This window comes from Gobius niger (assembly GCF_951799975.1).
Source record: "Gobius niger genome assembly, chromosome: 3".
In the NCBI taxonomy this organism is placed as follows: Eukaryota; Metazoa; Chordata; class Actinopteri; order Gobiiformes; family Gobiidae; genus Gobius; species Gobius niger.
The window spans coordinates 16,993,029-17,014,018 of NC_136854.1; the positions used below are offsets into that span (position 1 = coordinate 16,993,029).

At 40.4% G+C, this 20,990-nt stretch overlaps 2 protein-coding genes across 7 annotated transcripts in view; one reads left to right on the forward strand and one right to left on the reverse strand.

The window, feature by feature from the left end:
- dclk2a (doublecortin-like kinase 2a) overlaps nt 1-3,587 on the reverse strand; it is a 44,976-nt gene extending 41,389 nt beyond the window's left edge. For all 6 annotated transcript variants that reach the window (XM_079552700.1, XM_079552698.1, XM_079552699.1 and 3 more), the window contains exon 1: nt 2,917-3,587. In XM_079552700.1, coding sequence (XP_079408826.1) covers nt 2,917-3,328 — 412 coding nt within the window. In that variant the 5' untranslated portion in view covers nt 3,329-3,587. The remainder of the gene's footprint in view (nt 1-2,916) is intronic.
- The window catches only part of lrba (LPS-responsive vesicle trafficking, beach and anchor containing), a 462,623-nt gene that overhangs the window by 285,969 nt on the left and 155,664 nt on the right, over nt 1-20,990 (forward strand). The window lies entirely within an intron of this gene.

Genomic DNA, 20,990 nt, shown 5'->3' on the forward strand with positions numbered 1-20,990 from the left:
TTGGCTTTTGGTCAAATATGCATAAAAAAAACTGTACTATGCTTAAAAATGTACTCATGAACCTACACTTTTTAACAATGTTACATCTTTCCAGTTTTACCCATGTCTGACTGGAGTCTTTTCATGACTTTTAATACTAACATTGTTATTGATGTATTAAGTGCATTCGCCATTTATGTCAGTGTACAGCCTGAACTCTGCCCTTAGGGCGCTGAGTAAGAACTCAAAACCTTACAAACACATGTATTAATAGCTCCAAAATGTTACCTTATTTGGGGTGATGTCATGTCCATTGAAAACAACACAGTCTGTTTCCCTAAGATTTGATAAGATTAAATATATAAATACATAAAATAGAACAAAGATAAATGGACTCATTCCATATAGAAGCTATTTAGATCCCTGCAAACGTGTTCTGAAATGCATGTGATCTTTTATTTGTTACGCAGGTCATATTTTGGTTTCCTCGAGGGCTCATTCTTTTAAAGAAATGTACGATAATGTGCACTGTGTCAGCTGAGTCTTAGTTTTAAAACACAAATTAAATTCAAGTGATCGTCTGTGGTCTCTCTTTGTTCATTGTCCCTTACATTTGTTTCTCTTTTTCAAAATTAAATGAATGTTTGCTATAGAGTGAAAAGTGGAGAACAATTCAGTCGGGGAATGTGTTGCCATGGCTCACACTGCAAACTGCAAACACTCTGCTGTACTAATCCTGCCATCAGACCAGCTTTTAACTCTTTACCATCGTCAATACTCAGTCGATATGTGTAGTCCGTGTCCTTGCCAGCGTTAATCTAGCCCTCCTATACACGAAGCCTGTTTCTCTACCTGCTCTCCTCAGTGCTGCTTCATCCTGAGCCCGCCCGATATCGTTGACTGTTCTGTAAATCCACAGGGGGTTCACGCAATGTCTGCTTTTACACTATATTAAAGTACAAAACAAAACAAAAATCAAGCTGTCTGCTGTCAGCTCAGAAGCACATCAGGGGGCAGAATGCTCTATTACTCTGAGCCAATGCACCAAAACAACTCCCAGTCTTCAGCCCAGTTTGGAAAGCACCAGTGGTTCCGCGGAATCCAGATCAGGCGGTGTCCTCAATCTACCCAAGATCCCAGAGGATGGAGAAGATAAAAACTGAATGTAGCACACAAGTTTTTAGGAGGTTACAAGATGGAAATAGACTCGCTACATGAGAATTAGCAGTGCAGTAAGAGGTCAGTCTGAGTGGAGCCTGCCAGCAGTAACCTCGTATTGAAAGAGGATTGTGGATGTAGCACTGTGCCGGCCACAGTAGGGGGATTAATATTATCAGGAGCTCCTATAGGATAACATTGTAGAAAAATATGGTTCACGGGTGGTGCCTTGTATTCCTGGATTAGCCCTGTAGATGAGCTCAGTCGCCTCAAAAAGATGCCGACCATTTCAATGGGACTAAAACATTAGCAACAAATGGCGTTTGGCAAGTGAGTAAAACCAATAGAATAACTGAAGAGGCCTTTGTAACCTGCCACACTTTTAAAAGTGAGAATAAGACTTGTTTTTTCTCTTGTAGTTCCAAAAGTTTCCTGCACATTTTAAAGCCCATTAAATGTCACGGGTGCTGCGCTGTCCTCAGACTGCGTTCATCACGACGCCATGGATTTGGTAGCACGCCAGTTAAAAATGCATGCTCGCTTACTGTATATTGCATGTTGAACCAATACCCCCCCTTGCTGCCAGCATAGGGTGTTTCAATTCAAAATAATTTCATACTTTCAAGTAATATTAGGACATACAAATATAAATGCTGAAGTTCCCAAAAGTACAGTAAGTCATGCGTCATATGTCCACTTTAAAGTGATAGTCTGTAAGTTTGCAAAGTGGGGAGAGATAAGATTGAAATTAGAAAGTACACAATCAAATTCCTCCCACTTTAACCAGAAATCTCTGATTGGTTTGCAAACTGAGTAGAGCAGGAACCGAATTTTCAAAAGTAAATGATCAAGCTCCTCCCGCTCCATCCTGATTGGACCTGACAGGCAGGTTGACAGAAAAAGCTTGTCTCAATGGCCAACGCGGGATACTACAGACTCTGATTAGTTCCCGAGGAGGGAGGGACTTTACAAAAAATAATATATATACATGTATATTATTACTTCAAAATGCAAGACCAGGTGGTCGATTAAGCATATTTTATGAAATTTGTAAAACATTTAGACATCCAGACTATCACTTTAATGTGACAGAGTGAGTTTGTTACAGAGGCTCCTGTCCTGTTCCGTAATGACAGTTAGTTGATGCGGGGGCATTAGCCGGAGGGCGCAGGATGAACTAGAACATGGAGCATTTAATTCAGCTTTTATTAAGTCAATATCTGACTGTTCTTTTTGGGGTCATACGGTCAGAGGCAACAGGAACATGTTGTTCTTCCTACAGAGACTCTGTACTCAGCTGGAATAACTGAATCAGTGATAGTATTAGGACCATTTGCTGTGTCTGTGGAGTGATATAGTGATGAGTCAAGATCTCACCCTAGAGTAGATTTGTATTCTATCTTACTGGGCTGCATTCAATATACTCACTGGAGACTCAAGGTAATGGAACATTTTTTAATAGTTACCCACCAATGAGTACAGAATATAATGGTTCGCACTTTAAAAAAGTACTTTACTTTCCTTTACTTTCCATTTACTTTACTTTTCGTTTAACGGTTCAGTAAAATATATATTTCATCTTTAGTTATTAAAAATTACGTCACAAACTCATAACGTTCTTGTGGAATAGAATCAACCCTGCTATAGTAGGTTAAATTAGAAACCATCTTTTATTATGATGCTTACTTTATTTCAGCTTTTAGGCCTATGTTATTTAGTCAATACCCTATTGTGTAAGTGTGTCCTCTGAACTTTTTCCAAACATCAGAACCCACGTACCTTCCACCAGCTCGTCCAAACTGGTGATCTTCCTCCCCCCCTCCAGCGCGTACAGCGCGCGCACTCCTTGGGGCAGGTTGACGTTGTCAGACAGTGAGCGCGTGAGTTCCATGAGCAGTGCGTCAAAAGACCTGAACCTGTCGCTGGACACGGCGTAAACGAGCCCTTTGAAATACTTGTCCCCATTCCTGAAGAAGCGCACTTTCCTCGCCCTCTTCTCGGACGTGAGCGACTGGAGCGTGCGCGTGCGGTAGAAGCTGCAGTGCGCGCTGTGAGCCGGGCTGGGGACCATACCGTTAGCCCTGGAGCCGCCGCTGTGGGAGCCCGGGCCCGAGCTGGCTCTGGGGATGCGGTGACCGAGCTTGTCCCGCTCCTCGAAGTGGTCGAATTCGATGCTTCTAATGTGCGACATGTTCTCGACTGCGCGTCCCACCTGGATTCATGCAAAGGCGATGGAAGGAATGCACGTGTCAAAGTTGGAGACACCTCGGAAACAAAATCCCCCAAATAATGATCTAAGGTTATCCCAAAACACAATTCCACAAAGCACTCCGAACAGCGCTTTTGTTTGGGTGGGAGAACAAACACGTGATCGACTTTATCCCATTGACGCCGCAGAAAATGCTTCCAAACTTTAGCGCAGTGCAGCCTCCTCTTCCCGCGTCCACATCCTTCCTGTGACTGGCCGGTGCTGGCGCTGTCAGAAGCACGGGAGAATGGGGAGAGAGAGAGTGGAGGAGGAGGAGCGCGACAGTCCGCAGGGTCCTAACGCACGCCCTTGTGCAACACCAAAACAATAGAGCTCTAACTCTGACATGACTCTGACCCCCAAAGCGTGCCTCTTTTGTATGGCGTGTTGTCTGACACAGTAAAAGGACAATACGTCCTGAGCACGCTGCAGCTATGTCAACACTGTCTGGGTGATCAGTGGGGCTGAGGCACAATGGTTCAGGAATCCCCAGCAAGTCTCCAGTCCTTTCTATAAGCATCTCCAAAGGCACTTATCTATATTCACACGCAATCTGAATACAAATACATGTAGGTAAAATGATGGAAACTCCCCCCGCCTTGACCAAGGGCATTTTCCCCTGTTCTGCTTTACCCAAATCTAAAGGGTTACAGCCTATAGACCAGTGTAGTCCTCATTTGACCAAACATAACAGATCTTTTTCCTTTGCCTTAGTTCAGGGGTCACCAACCTTATTTCAGCTGAGGGCTACTTTAAGAGCATTAAGTTGTTCGAGGGCTACCAGTTAAAAACAAATCCTAAAGACTTAAACGTACACTGTTCACTTATAGGATATTGACCCCATATTATATTAAAATAGCTTTATTTTAAACTCATACCGAGTCACAAGAACCAAAATAACTGTAATTTGAAGAATTAGATTCAAGAAAATGAAGTGTTTTACACTTTAGAAAAAGTCCCAAGGGCTACTGGACATGCCCCAAAGGGCCCCTGGGTGCCCGCGGGCACCACGTTGGTGACCCCTGCCTTAGTTGCTGCGTTGTCAGAATCAGAATAGTTTTATTGTTTGAGAACAGGTTCACAAACTAGGATTTTTTTTAATAATTTAGATAAAATAAATGATAAAACTTTAAAAAAAAAATGTTGACAGTTTCCAAACATTATTGGATGTGTGTGACCATTGCAGCTGTCCACGGTGTAGCTACTGAACATACTGAAGGTAATAAAATAAGAAAAAGGGTCTTGTGTATCTCGGGTCACGTGCCTCCACACACACCTGGGAGCCCTCGGCCAGCTGTCCAGGATGCATTGTTTAGCCATCAGAGGGGAGGAAGTGAGAGCAGGGAAGTCCTGCGAGCGACAAAGCACAAAATCCCTCAATGACAAGGATGTTTTCCGCTAAAATACAACACAGCATCAGGCAGTTTTCTCTCGGCCTTTTGTTTGACGCTCACAAGTCAAAGTGCTTGAATTGTTTGAAATCCTTTATTTTCTTTTACCTTACTTCAAATACGCACTAACACAATCGCAGTGCCGTATCATGTGACATAGGCGACCATGGAATGCCAGTTGTCTCTCTTCTTTGTCAGTCTCTACCATCTCTACATCTTAATGCTGTCCATTCCTGTCCAGGCAGAGATATTCAGGAGGAAAGTTGTTCTCTGCCGCCCTCCGTATCACTTCCCATTGATTTTCCCTATAGGAATACTAATTCCAACCCTTCCTTCCTTATACAGTGTCCCAGAAAGTCTCGTTGTTGTTTCCGAATCTGCTTCTGGAGTTTTCTCTGTCGGCCGCTTCCCTGTAATACTGCCAGTGTTGGGCAGGTTACTTTAAAACTCTAGTATATTCTGTATTAGTAGTTACAGCTATACAAATGTAAAATGTTTGAATTACACATTACTTTTTCAAAAATGTAGCTGAGTTTCACTACTTTGAGTTACTTTTGAGTTACTTTTGAGTTACTTTTGGCAAAATATATTACTGAAATAAAATTGTAATAATGCCACAAGCTTTGTTTTGTTTTAATGACGCTAGCTACACACAACTGCACATCTTATACACCAGTGTCCGTTATTTTTTTTTTCAGACATGACTAAAATATTCCGGTATTTTGTGTAAGTAATATGTTATAATCTTTAGCTACTGAATAAAGTAATATGTTTTTGTAACCGGTTCCTTTTGTAATACGTTGCCCCCGACACTGAACACTGTATCATTGGTTGTGTGGCTTGTCCGGTGGATTCTCATCATGTGCTGGAGGAACCACATTTCTGTTGCTTGTAGTCGATTTTCCATTTGATTTGAGATGGTTCAACTCTCACATCCCTTCATTGTCATTTTGAGATTACATATACCTTTAAATGATTACCATACCGGTAATATAAAATGCATAGAATCCAGCTCACACAAAGCAGGGTAAAAGTGTTCCAGCCAAAATTGAATTCTCTTTGGCTATCTCGTATTAATATCTGCCTAAATCTCATAAACTACTGAAAATTACATCAGTAACAGCTTTTATAGATTTTTCGAGTTGGTAATTGGGGATCCTTAACATACCAGATGCATTTGGAGTAATAGGAAATGGATGTTTGAGGGCAAAGGTCAAGAGGATGGAAGACCAGCTGCTGTTCACATTGAAAAGCATAATGTAGGCCTATATTTACTGTGCGGAAAACAGATTTATAATGCTGATATTAGGCTAAACTGAGGAAGTGAGAACTATTCCAGATTGTATACAACTTATTAGCCCGTACCAAAAGGACTGAAATCATGCCAGGGCGACACTGTTAAATCGAAACAGCAATTTGAACATCAACACAACCACATAGCATAAAAGCAGTGCAATATTCTGACATTCCCTGTTGTCAAAACGTCCTGTTATGTTTGACACCTACTAGCCTGTTTACACCTCTGAAAACATGTTCTGAAATGGATGTGGTTATTGGTTTATCCATGATTTCAGTCTTCTCTCAAATGGATAAACAATGTGGACTGAATTGAAAACTCTTTGAAAACACAAAATGTTCTATCAAAAATGTTACCATGATATCAGGCTGATAAAAAAAAGAGTCTTTATGCTGATATAGTTCTGGTTTTGTTATGCTGTGTCAACATCAGCATGAGCGTGACAGAGAAAGAGGTAAAGTGGACCCTGCTGCTGCTGCTGCTGCTGCCACCTGGTGCAAAGATGGTGCAATTTCTTTGTCACTTTTTTGTGTGGGTGGGTTTTTAATAGCCTGATAAACCACACCCACCTTCTTTCTGCACGAAAGAAGGTGGGTCTGGCCACGCACGGTAGACAAGTTGTTATTGGCGGCTAAGGCCGAGCCGAACCAATCACGACCGTCACAGAGAAATGAGAAGGTTACGTCACTCGCTGCACCTCTATGTTTTTAGTTCAATTAACGCTAACATCAGCCACAACTAATCATTGGATGAAGTAGTCGAGGATTTTGCCTCGCGTTCTCCGCGTGAGTTTATATTCACTTCATATTTGTTTAATTGGACACAGCTGTCGTCACGTCCGCTAATCGCTAATTGGTTTATTTCACTGACAATCTGTGCGCGTTAGGCCCGCCCGTTCAAACTGCTCCAATTGCTCCGTGACCAGACTAACTCCCTGAATGGAATGGACAGGGAAGTGTATGGCAGAGCCAGGCAAGGTTTTTAATTAAGGTACTTCAGGCGCACCAGAAAAACACACATTTATATGATACGATATACTTCATTAATCCCGGTAGGAAATTCAGTTTATCAGCTGCACAAATAAGTCATACATAAAAACAACAAATTCAATAAATAAGACAGATAAAAAAAAGTAGGGGAGACCTGAGCTATTTGTCTCACAGGGTAATTTGTCCAATTACTTTTTATAGCCACACTAGAGGGCGCTGTAGCTGGTACTGATATGTGTAGTGGTATTCCTCTTCTTCCAATAATAATTGGACATGAGGACAGGACACATTTGAATTGTTGTTATGCCTTTTCCAAAACTTTAATGTTTGAGTTATTTTTGTAGTGAGAGCTTTCCTTTTTTAGTGCCATAAACAAAAGACACTGATCTGAAAGACACAGATGTTAGCTTTTAGTTGAGCCGTTTTAAAGCTAGCATGCTAAAGCTGTTTGCTAGCGAGCTTACATTGTTGGTAAAGTGGACACTTGGGGTTATTTGTCACAAAAACGGAGGGGTTATTTGTCACATGGGGTATAACATGGTGGGATTTTTTTTTTTCTTTTGTGTCTAATGTGTTTTTCTGATCACTTTATTTTAACATTAGCTTTTAAAAAGGGCTGTATGTTTGGGTCATTTTAGTGATTTTGTAGAATTTACACCTCGCCTTTGTTAGTTCACTTGAGTGTCATGAACATATTTTGTCTTTTTATCTCAAAAAGAAAAAAGTTACAATTGTTTATCAAATTTCAAGGAAACTTAAAAAACTAATTAAAGACAATAGTGACAACCAACGCCGCAACTTGTGACAACTTACCCTGCATATTGTCGATTTTGTCGTGTTGGACGGTCAATAACTATTTATTGCAATATGAAATATGAATATGAAAAAGAGAGCGAGGTCTTCTTCAAGTGAAGGGTTCAAGCTTTCATTTGGTGCAGTTCTGACTCTTGTGGGAGTTTCTGTTGATGAGCAGGACACTCTGGTAAAAAAAAAAGTGTGACAAATAGCCCCGGCCTCCCCTACTGTAAAGCTATCATTCCCATTTAGCCCCTCCCACCCAAGGAATGTATGACTCCTTTTTGAAAGCTTTAGTCACTGTGACAACCCCATGGAAAACTAAGACTTTTATTGTGTAATAGTTCACATTTGTCATGCTTAAAACACCCTGTTATTATTTTTGTTCAATTTTCATTTTTTTGCAGCAATAAATATATTTCTAGACCATGCAAATAAAACAAAAATACAAAAGAAGATAGTTGAAAGTTCTAAATGTTGAGTCTCTTTTCCGGCCACAAGATGGGGCTGTGAGACTGACAAAACTGATCTAAATTTCTTTTTGTCAGGTTGTTGGCGTATTTATGTCACATTTTTTGTAGCATTTGACACATTTTTTATCTCTTTATTGTTGCATTTTTGTCATGTTTTTGTTGCTTTCTTCTTATTTTGTTAGTGCTGCTCTTCCATCATGTTTTGCGTGTTTTTCATCATCACCCTTTTCACCACCTTTTCCCCGCATTGTCATTGCTCTTTCTTCGCTATTTCATGACTATTTCGTTGCTATTTTGTCAAGTTTTTGTTTACAGTCTGAGGTCAGTGTAACGCCTCATTTCAAAGCTATAAGACCTTGTCGTTTCTGAAAACATGTGTAATGTCTGTGTGGGGTAAAACACACTTGGTGGACGGCAGGTAACTGGTTAAAGTGTTTATTTGTAGCTTATAAACCTGTTTTTGGGCACTCCAGCACTGATAGTTTACATCATACAACATAAAATACTGCATACTATGTTCAGGAAACTTCATGCCCTGGTCTGTGATGCTTTGTGTATCACTGTTTGCAGCAGCAGTAGGAATTCTGTATCCAAAGAAACTAAAATATCTGTTCAAGCCAACATCGACAGTGTCACAATAACACAATTTAAGTGCAGAGATGCTCAGAGAGGGGTCTTGATCCGTTATGCAACAGAATCCCGAAAATCTAGATCAGAGCGCTTCAGGAGTAGAAGAAGAAACAAATCAAACAGGAATACTCAAACCTGAAAAATTAAAAAGACCTCGACAAAGATACCCCAGAGCACTTTAACCTCTTAACCCCCACCTGAAACAAGCACATTTTCCCCAGTTTGGCTTAACCCTAATCTAAAAGCTTCTTGAAAACAGTGACAAGAACAAGAAGAAAACGAGAATGAAAACGCAACAAAAAAAGGCATCAAAAAGTGACCCAAAAAAAGAAAAGAAAAGTAACAGGAACGCGACAAAAAAAACATGAAAGTGCAACAAAAAACTGACAAAAAGCCACCAAGGAGCAAGGGACAAAAAGAGCAACAAAAAATCTGGCTTCAGTGTAAACCACAGCACAGAGGCGGCCCTTTAAAAGATTATTAATGATTTTAGATTAAATTATGATTTACAGAAGGTCACAGTGTTGGTCCTCCCGGATCTGAGCGCTGCCTTTGATGCAGTCGACCACACTATTCTTTTAAATCGTTTAAAACATATCGGCCTCTCCGGTGCTGTACACAAATGGTCTACATCCTACCACACAGACAGGACATTCATGGTAAGTGTGGATACCTGCTCCTCTAAGGTCCATAAGATTACTTGTGGCGTGACCCAGGGTTCGATTTTAGGCCCAGTGCTTTTTAACCTGTGCTGTAACCAACTTTCACAGTTATGCTTACTAGACGCGCTCGGAAAAGGCGGGGGGGGGGGGGTAAGAGGTTTAACAGCCTGAATAAAGTATAATTAGCTTTCAAAGGCAAACATGTAAAGGGTTGATTGTGCGTCGACACAAACACCGGTCATTGTTGTAGCATGTGGTCAGTGCGTGAGGGCTCAGCGGTGCTATAATGGAGTTGACACATGTCAGAGCTGATCCAGCACACGCCGTGGTGGTCCTCCCCAGAGAAACTCACTGGACCCCGCACTTCACTCTGGCATTGATCTGCTCCTGTCACAACATATTAACTTATTGAAGAAGGCTGTCCTGATGTGGAATGGTGGTGAAGAGCCAAAGGACTTTATTACATATCCTTCTACTGGATGCAAATAAACTGCATAAAGTCTATCAATTTACAGGAGAGTCATATTCAGACATGGCCGATGTAGCAACTCGCCTAAATTACTATGTTTTTGCTGTAGTCAAGCAGTACTACTTGTGCCCAGTAGGGGGTACTACAGGCTTTACAGTGCACTGACACATTACTAAATTAGTAAAATGGAATAACTTGCCTGGAAAGCCCAGAGCTGGGTAAAATAGTATTACTTTTCAGAAAATTTTGCCCAAGCAAAAGTAAAAAGTGGTGGCCCAAATAATTACTCAAATGAAAGTAGTAAAAGTCCTTATTAAAATACTACTTTGTGAATAATATCTGATTTATGCTGTAGTACTAATGCGATTCAACAGACAGAAAAACAGAAAAAATTATGTGATAGATCTTTCAATAGATAGATAGATAGATAGATAGATAGATAGATAGATAGATAGATAGATAGATAGATAGATAGATCTTAATACACATCGCTTAGCTGTTTGTCTGATCGAAAAGAACAAACAAAGAATAAAGTGTACAAGAGTTGACACCTGTACTCACCAAAAATACTCAAATATTGACAAATCTTTTCTTAAAAATGTCCTTAGTCGGGCAATATTTATAATCCTTGAGTTTGAGTCACCGTGAGGAGGTTGACTTGATCTGTTGACTTGAACAGGGGTTTGTGTATTTTTCACACCAAGTACTCCCTCATGAAAGTAAAATAAGTTAAATAGTACCACAAAGGTTGGATCAAGCCATGTAAAATCAGTTCAAAATTAGGTCTAAAATAGGTTGAAATTAAGTGGTCAGATCTTAAGTACTTTCCTATAAAGATAATTCACTTTTCACCACATTTATTTTTCACCAGACTTTCATTATGGCAACCTAAAATAAATGTGAAAGCAAATGTTTTAACATGGTGAGACATTGGTGTGTATCTTATCTACCTTTTTTTTTTTAAAAATTGATCCAACTTGTCTCTATATGTGGCATGATGACTCTCTTCCACACTCTGCCCGTCCCTCGCCCCCGCGGGTTTTAACAATCGCCCAATGAACTATGATGCACTAACACTGGTCACTGCATGTTAGCGCGGAGCTGCTTCAGAATCGCCGGGATGTGTCAGAAATTAGCATTGTGAGCAGTTGGCCATTGACGGTTATCTTTCACTGTGAATATCAAAAAACGGGGCTGCTAAGTCGCTCCTCGTCAAATCCTGTCACAAACCCCCTCCAGTGCGCCGCAGTCATCGGTCTGACCAAGGCGGCTTAAAATACTTCTGGACACACATTGGTTTGTCATGGAAAGATTGACACTTAAATTTGAATTTACTTAAATAAGATGCACCATATGATTCGAGTATTCAGACTCAAACCTTTTTGGATAGACTTTAGGTCAGACACCATGAGTGGCAGTAACATGACACTAAATACATTGGGTTCTTTGTTTTCAGAGGTCACATTGCTCTTCAGTCTATCACAGACCGAGATTGTATATAGTATGTTCATAGCAAGAATTAGAATGAACAGACACATGTTTCAGTAATTACTCTATGTGAAATACATGTCAGTTGCTGATGTAGGTTTCATGTGTGTTCCAGTTCGACTGAGTTGTTGCCGTGCTGATGTGGACAGGCCCATGTTACAGTAGAGTGCACATCAAGGTTAATTTCTTCAGCAGCATTTAATGATTATATTTTGCGAATATAAAACGAGATCTACCACAGTCCTGTCCACATCTGACAGACATGACCACTTCATCAGCTACAAATGATTATTATTTTTCAACTTAGGGTTATGGTAGGAACACATTTCTTTTCACGGTTATAAATAAAAACAAATGACTTTCAGTGTATAATTCTTACTTCCAGCAGAAGTAAGAAGTTGTGTCAAATGCAGAACTTACATGACTTCCTTCTGTTGGTCTGTGACAGACTGAAGTTCAACGTGGCCTCAGCCCTTACAGAGCTCAATGTATTTAGTGTCATGTTACTGACACTCATGGTGCCTGACCTATAGTATACAAAACAGTTTGAGTCTAAATGCCCAAATCATATGGTGTGACGAGTTTTACAGTGTATTAATCAGATATCAAACAGATTCCAGGAGTGGCCTGTGCTAACCCAGCCTGGCCACCCCACAGAAACACCCCTGTACCATTGTTATGTTGTTGTTTATTTGGTAGGGACAGTGCATGTTAATAAACACGCATTGTTGGCAGTAGAGAGTGTATGTGCTATAGTAACAAGACCGTAGGTACTTTCACATGAAGTACAACACACAAGAAACAACTAACCTTCTGAGTACCACCTAGTAGTACGCACAGCTGGATGGAAAACTAAGCATACATGAAATGAATTCTTAACTGTGCAGAGTGAATTAGTGTTGACTATTAGCGAGACGTAGCACAGGCGATATGAGCTTTGATGAAGATGTGTTTCCCACCTCATACGTCGGTTCATGGAGTGCTTCACACTTCAAAAGGAGACAAGGTTACTCAAACAAATGGATCAATAAACCAAGCAAAAAATAATCTTCAATTGTATTTGATTCTTGACTTCTATTGAACACAAAAAGCTCATGGACATTAAGCACAACTGAGCACCAAGTCTGACCAAAGTCTGCTACGCAAGCCACTGTTTATAACACTACGGTTTAAAAGGCTGTGATTTGCTTTATTAGTGAATGAGGAAAGACCTATAAGACCAGTTTCGATAATATCACTCTCAACTGTTACATTTTCAAGAACTTTGTTTCCCATGCACAACTTATTCTAAATAGTCGATACGCCTTCCCAGTGCTCAGTTGGACCAATAGATGGCAGTGTTTCCCAGGTCTTTGTGCAACAACATTACTGCACTAAGTAGGAGAACTATAAATGACTTTTCGCAGACACAAACGTTTTCACATTTTTTAACATAATTGCATGTCGGCCGCATAGAAGAGAGAGTCCAATGTTATATTTACAGACAACATAAAGCGCGCTCATATGTCGCCGTACAAACAATAAGTGAGTTAAACTAATGATACAGCAATGCATTCAATCAAGTTTACGACTGTTTAGTAGAACGTCTTTCTGCGTCTAATTTTAAAGAATCGAACTTAAAAACTGGCAGTTGTTGTTCTTCTTAAAGTTGCTTAGAAACTCATCCCTGTGAAGAAATGCTTTTGGACAATAGATTATAAAAATAAATCCGGTATAGGAACTTGAAGTGTGAAAACTCTAGTCACCTAACCAATAATGATTACATTTTAGGAGCTTCTGCCAATCAATCAGTAGCATATTTATTTTAAAAGACATTTCGATACTATTATTTTACATTATCCAATTACCACTTTCCAAATTGAAGTCCTTTGCATGCTTAGCTTAAGGTTGACCTGGTAAGAGTTATTTGAATAGGAAATGACTCATGTAAAGTACACACAAGGAGTTCTTCCTCAGCTTTGGCCACTTTACTAACTAATTTGGTTTCTCTTTACAGTGTTGCAATCTGTCTCCAAAAAAAAATTAAGATTTTGATTGATTACCACAAGCCACAAGAAAGTAGTGAAAATAGACACGGGATGAAGCTTGATTGATGAGTCAACAGTAGCCTATATACCTGCCGCTACTGTCCGAGTTTGGATTTTCATTCTCAACCCTTGAGGCTTCCCGGCTGCTGCTGCTGCTGCTGCTGCTGCTGCTTATTTATTTTATTTTATTTTCTATTTTTTTTTCCCGTTGCTTCCACTCGTTTTGTGTCTCAGCGGGAACTCAAAAAACAACACTTTACCGACTTTTTGTTCCTCGCCGTTTTCTGGAAATACAAGAATAACAAGGTTTCAAATAGCGGAGCACCCACTTGGTTCACGTGGGGCCCCGGTCTGCTGGTGGAAGTTACACCTAGAGCATGAGACAATCACACGGGTTGCTATGGTAACGGGTCTCCTCCATTGTGGACTGTGTAGCCTCCAACTAAACAGGCTGCGCGAGAGTCTCTGATTCAGTGCTGCTTCGGTGTCACGGTATAGGGTTCGGAGTCTGCGCGCAGTGAGTGGGATGTATTTTTTGTGGCCACGCTCGAGTTGAAATATTTCGGTTCATACTTTTTGAATATGAGAAAAAAAAAGAAAAGAAGATGCTGCGGAATTATTGGCATTGGCGATCCTACATAATGTCCTCAACAAAACACTGTCACCATGAGAGTTGATTGTGTATAAAACCTGCTAAGCCCTGTAGTTTAGTCATTACTTTTTTAGCTTCAGATGCTACTGAAGTTATTTAAACCATGAACTGAATTTTTAATTGGACAAAATGTATCCCTGTTTGCATTGAAAATATTACTTTAAATGCAAACCGTGTCAAGTACTAAAAATATTAACTTCAAGCCTTTTGGTTTGAATTGTATATGCAGGATTTATACAGGCAGAAGCAAGTCCACTTTAATGCTTTTTAGTGACATTTCATCAAACAGAGGAACCATAGCGAGAAACTTTAGAGCAAAAAAAGTGGTCAATTTCAGCCTAAACTGCATTATTTTGGTATTTTCAATGAAGTTTCTGTGCAAATTCAACCTGCAGAACTCAATCATCGCTTCATCGCCGGCAGCTCCACACCAATCATCCAATCACAGCCCCATCTCAAGCCGCACCTTTGCGACAGCCAATCACCGCAGCTGCACATTCCTGCTTCAGCCATTCATCGCCCAGGATGAAAGTATCCTCGTCCATCGCTGTTCCCAGCTGTGCTCCGCCCCTCCTCCGCCCCTCTTCCACCTGGCTTCTCCTCAACTCTACCACCACCAGTGTCCAGGCTCCAGGGGGAAGACTTTGTCATTCATCACTGTGTATTTCAAATTGTTCATTCAGTCTGAGCCCAAATCATGATTCATGTCTAATAAAACTCTTCTAACGCCCCTGTTTCTGTGAGTCTTTTCAGGTTGAAATAAACTTGTAAAGTAAAAATTGTTGAGCGATGTCATGATTTTCCAATACATTTACATTTGAGGCCAGTTCGAATCCAATGTAATGCTTTTTAACGACATTTAAGGCTTTGATTTTGGTAGAATTAATTACTTTTAATGCCCTGCGGACACTGATATGAAACCATGTAAAATGTTGTGTTGTTTGATGCTTAAAAATATCTACTGATTGAATAAACTACTAGTGGTACTACTATCACTACTAAACTACTACTGATCACAATACTTTCAGAGAAGTTGCCATGGAAGTTATGGATCTCCAGATCATGTCGGAGGTGAAGTATTATATAATTATCTTTTGTTACTAGATTGACCATTTTTGGACAACATTCACAAAAAGACACTGGACTTTATCTTCCGCCTGGCCCAACAACAGCGCTGGCCCAGACGAGGCTGACATCTTGCATGCACACACAACTGCCGCTCCAGTGCCTGCGGCCAGAGGCTGAAGGGTGTTGTTTAGAAAAAAGATGTTTACTGAGGACAAACTTTATCTATTCCACTGTGAGTTAAACACTGTCTGTGTCTTGAGAGAAAGAGAACAAACTGCTGGTCCTGAAAAAACAAAAACATGCCTTCACCTCCCTTACCCAGTCCCGCGGAAACGGTTCAAGCCTGGTAATGGTGTTTGATGTGGCTTCAGACATAGAGACGTATAATCCGTAAGGGTGGCTTTAAATTGGTTATCCAAATGGCTGCAAAGTTAAAAGATTAGTTGAGGCAAGAACAGGTGTTGTGTGTTACATAAGTGAAAAGCCTCTCAGTTAGTCGTAATCCTGTCAAGACAGACCGGCAGGCAGACAGATATTGACCCCAAATGTCTGAATTTTGTGTTAAAGTACACGACCCCAGTCTGTGTAGTGTTGCAAAATATCCTCAATCTGCTAAGTGAAGGAAAAGCTTGCAGCAAATTTTGGCATAACTAACTTTTGTTTGCTGCTATTACAGTGAAGTAAGTAAGGAAGGAAGCAAAGTAGATTTATAAAGTGCTTTTCGCAATTAATAATCATAAAGCTCAGTACCAAAAATCGGTAAAATAAAAGCAAGATGATCATTTAAATGAACAAGTGAGTGAACAGGCTTTTCTAAATAAAGCTGCTTTTTAAGAGTGAACAGAGATCGGCCACTCAGAGGAACGTGGGCAAGTGATTCCACAGTCTGGAGGCTGCACCTGTCTCCCCAGGTTTCAAACCAAGTCTTTGGACATTCAGGAGACCCTGAGCACAAGCTTGAAGGACGTGCCCCGAGGAGTGTAGGGTCACAACAGAATCTGACTGGAGGCCAAAGCTCCTCCCTGGTGCCATGAGTAAAACCACCAAGATCTCCATAGACTTTTCAAAAGTTACATTTACATCACTGTGGGCATAAAACACACAATTCTGAATAGAAGATTTATACAAAACTATATAAACTGAAATATTATTTTGCTGTATTTGGTACTTTCTTTATTGTAAAATATCGGCTTTTACACTCTTAATGTTTGAATTTACCAAAAGTCTATGTAGGTTTTCAATGGGCTTTTAGAAGAGTTGATAAAACGGGGGTGATGAGTGTCAGTAAACACCCTGTACCTAACTTTTTCCTTGACAAACAAGAGCCTCAAACTGCAGATACTGAATTGTTGAAAATGGGAATGCATTAGTTTTGGTGGAAAAAAAAGAATGGTAATAATTAAAAAAAAGAGAAAACGTTTTTGGCATTTAGAAAATATTGATGAAGTTGTTCCCATATGTCAAACGCAAATGCAGCTTGTGAAGGGCGTGCTGGGATTTGCCGTTGCAATCTGGAAGTTGTGAAAAGGATGGAGCTCATGGATTTATTCACATGAAGAACATGGAAGCAGAGGCTGTGAGATCTAAAAATGAGTTGGGGACACGGTCAGAGAACAGGAGCAGGAGTTTGTGTAGATGCAGAACGAAGTGTGAATGACATTTAGCACTGAATAAAGGCTGGTACAAATGTAACGTATGAACAAAGGTGACCTTAGTTTGAGCTTAAGAAATATAGAAAGAGACGTTTATTTGCATTTATTTTAATCATATCCAATCTGCACAAATCGACTCATTAAGACTGTGCATCATTGAGGTAGTTATACAGTTACACACACATGCCTTTGTGTAACATACTTCACGTCTGCACAGAGCGTGAGAGCAAAAGTTATCCGAGCTGAGCCTTTGTGTGTCGCCTCATATCAGGCGTGGTGCTGGGTGTGATTAGCAGATATTGGCGCTTGTTTTGAGTAGTGCTCCTCTCTCCTCTGGCTAAAAAAATAAATGGTTTATTATTATGAAGACGGTCGGATTGAAATCAGCCCAAATGCCTCTCCGACTGCACTCAATGGTGTCATTTTCCTCTCCTCATCTATTCAAGCCATCTGTTGCTCATTTCATATCTGTCCATGCCGTTTGGCCCTGGAACTTCACATATTTTAAAGCTTCAGGGAAGTCTTGGAAATATTCATTTATCCATTTCCAATGTGATTTGAACCAATCAGGCGGAAGAAACGGCTAAATCAAGCCACAAGTTTTGTGTAAGTAAAGCAAGAAAAGTTGTGTTGCCGAGACAATGCCAGAGAAAATTGGCACATCGTTGCATCAGATGCGGAAGAATCAAATGGAATTACATTAAAAATCTATAAGCCCAACTGACAAAAACTCAACTTTGTTGTTATAATTTTATATGTTTTCCGACTCTGAGGTTTAAAAATGTGTTTCCTCTTAGAGCGAATGAGAAAACAAGATGATGTTTGGCAGGTTACCAGAGGAACTTGGAGACATATTGACTGTAAGTATTCTGTTCCTAACCATTATTGATAACTGTCTGGGCCTTTTAAAATAGTGGATTTAAAGTTCTATTGAAGACATTTCTAATGCTTTACCAATGAGCACTGAACTTCTTGATATATAAATAATAAAAAATGACATCAAAGTAGGGAGTAAGGGTAAAAGAAACCCAAGGTGGCTCTATCAGGTCTGATGTATCATTTACTTCAAAAAATAAGACGTTTGAACCATACTCAAACTTCAAGAAAGACTGTGTGGAAAGTTTAGTAAATTATAACTCAGTTAAACTAACACAGCGATAAAAAAAAATAAGCAGACAAGTGCAAGTCCTTGGAAATAATTGATTTCCGAGAGCAGTTCAAAGTCGGACTAGTTCTTCTTCCCCTCTTCACTCCCTGAGTGTTGCGCTGGACGACCCCGTCATGTGGCTCATTGTTTTCCCGTCAGCTCTAATAAACATTGGTCGCCAGCTGTGCAGTTGTCGCCTTTTAATCGAGACACACAAGGTGAACGGGAGATTTATTTTGGACCATTGTGGTTGCTACAGTTTGGCGCAGCTGCTCCCATAAAGTGTGTTGATACCTCCCAATAAGAGTTCACTGTTTTACTGTGATTACATCCCCCGGGCCGCTTTGCACTTAAATCTCTCCCCGTGTTGTTGTGTGCAGCAGCGGCTCTATCTCTCCCCCTACACCCTCACCGCGCCCCGTCTCCTCCAGTGACCTACACGTGCAAAGACTTCACCGACTTCTGTGTACAACCAGAGCCATGGACAAAGGAGACACCATTTTAGCCAAAACATAGTTATCCCAATTACACTTGAGATTTTGCCATAGTGACATACCAAGCGGTAAACATTTTAAAATGTTGCCGTGCCAAATGTGTCATATCAACAAGAAATGAGTGATTCAGAATTCTTCCCTCCATAGAGATAAAAAGGAGAAGCAGCGTCCGATCTTTATAAGTCACTCTCGTGATGACACCACTGATTCATGCTCACCTTCTACTGTGGGCGGACACTGGACAGCACGGCTGAAGTTCACCCTGGCTACTCCTGGTGTGTAGATTAGTCCCAAACTCAACAGAGGAGCATCTCACCAATGCGGCTCAAAGAAAACTCAGATTATTTAATTCTGTCAGGATTATTGTTTCTATTTCTTCGTATACTGTTTTAAAGGTGCATTATGCAGCTTTTAATGCGAAAAAAAAGTTGATATTTGTGCGTATTAAACCTTGTAGTGACCCAGTGGCTGTATGAGTGGTCAGCATGGCGCCTATACTTTCCATCATGGTGGTCTCTACAACGCTCCAGGATCAATGGTTTTGTAGGTTTTCTGTTGAGAGGCTCCGTCAACAGTGAAAACCTTCCAAACAATTGATCCTGGAGTGTCCTAGAGACCACTGTGATGGAAAGTAACGGCGCCACACTGACCACTCATACAGCCGCTGGGCCACTATAAGGTCATATACGCACAAATATCAACTCTTTTGTCCACATAAAAAGTTGCATAATGCACCTTTAACTTAGTCTGTCATATAATCTTCTTCTTGTACTTTCTGGCTGGTTTCTACGCAGGAATGCTCAATGCTGCCCCTCAAAGATAAAAGGGAGTAAAAAGAAAATTCATGATAATCATCTTGCGGCTTGCAGGTGTAAGTTACGGCCAGGAGGGGGCAGGTGTGAGGGCACAGACACCTCACACACTTAATATACTTTGCACTTTTCAGATTGTCCAAATAATATATTCTACATTGTGTTGTAAAAATGAAAAAGAAAAGTTATAGGAGATAATAAACCAACAAATAATTGTTTAAAGAATTTCAATTAATACCAAAATAATCAGAAAATGAAACCTATGTATTTTATCAAATATGAAACTGTATTGGTCCTTTCTTTGGGTCACATCGGTCCAATGGAGTGGGGAAATCTCCTGTTGAACGCATTAAATCCTTTGCAGCTTGAGCTGTTTGACTGAAATAGCTTGTCTTTGTGAGAAGCAAACCTGAAAAGTCTTTTTAGGACACATACGAGTAGGGCATATCACACTTTCTACGACTGTGAATGTTTAGTACTGTCAGTGCACAGCGCGGTGTGGAGCCATGTTTTAGTGACATTAAATCTCTTTCTCACCATCATTATCTTTGATTATTAACAAAAATTTAGTCGTGATTCATTTTATATCCATGGCAACATGCAGCAACCTCCCTCTCTTTTGATACAGCAGGGTTTTTCTGCGAACTGCATTTGTAGCTTCTGTGTTCCACACTGTTTTACTGGATAATTTTGTTAATCTTTGCAGTGTTTTTGTGATGTTCAGTGTTTTTTTTTTTACTGCAGAGTCCATACTAGCCAGCTTTTTAAAATGTAAACAAACAGCTAGCTTACGAGCTAAAAACATTTGAGACCTACACATTTCTTCTGAAACACTGAAGAGGCACCAAGAGCCCTGCACCCCTGCAGCACAGTGGAGGCTTCACAAGGGGCGCAACAGGAAACAAGAAACGGACCAATCCGTAATAAATGGCGAAAGACCGTTGTGGAGCGGAGGGAGCTGCGCAGAAGGAAGAGGAAGGAGGTGGAGCTGACCAGCGCCGGACACCACACTCCTGAGTTTGTCCATGTTTCAGAGGAGCACTGAAGGCAAAAACGTCACATTGGCCCACAATAGCTTCTAATGGAGGATGAAAACGCAATGAAAAAGAACGTGAAAAAAGTGATGACAACACAGCAAAAATGTGAAGAAAAAAAATCCCTAACCCTAACATCACTTTTTTCTAGGTCTTAGCTTTCAAATGAGGCGTCACACTGGCCTAAAGGCTCCAGTCGAGACGCTTTTAGATTTGCTTAAAGCCGAACAGGAGAACATGCGCTCGGTTCAGGCGGGCGGTAAGAGGTTAATTCATTTTGTACATTTACCAAGAGCGTTAGGAACTCCTCAAGGGAAACCGTTTCATTTATTAGTCGCAAAACTGCAGATCATTCAGGCACAATGAATCCTTGGAAACAACGAAGCCTCACTGCATGAACTGCGTGAACTATAAACTTTCTTTGAGTCTCAAACAAAGAGAAGAACCATGTCGATTTATGTTGAAGAACTAATACCAAAGCTCAAAGGGGTGTGCGAGACAAAACAAAGAGCAAAAAAAAAAGAA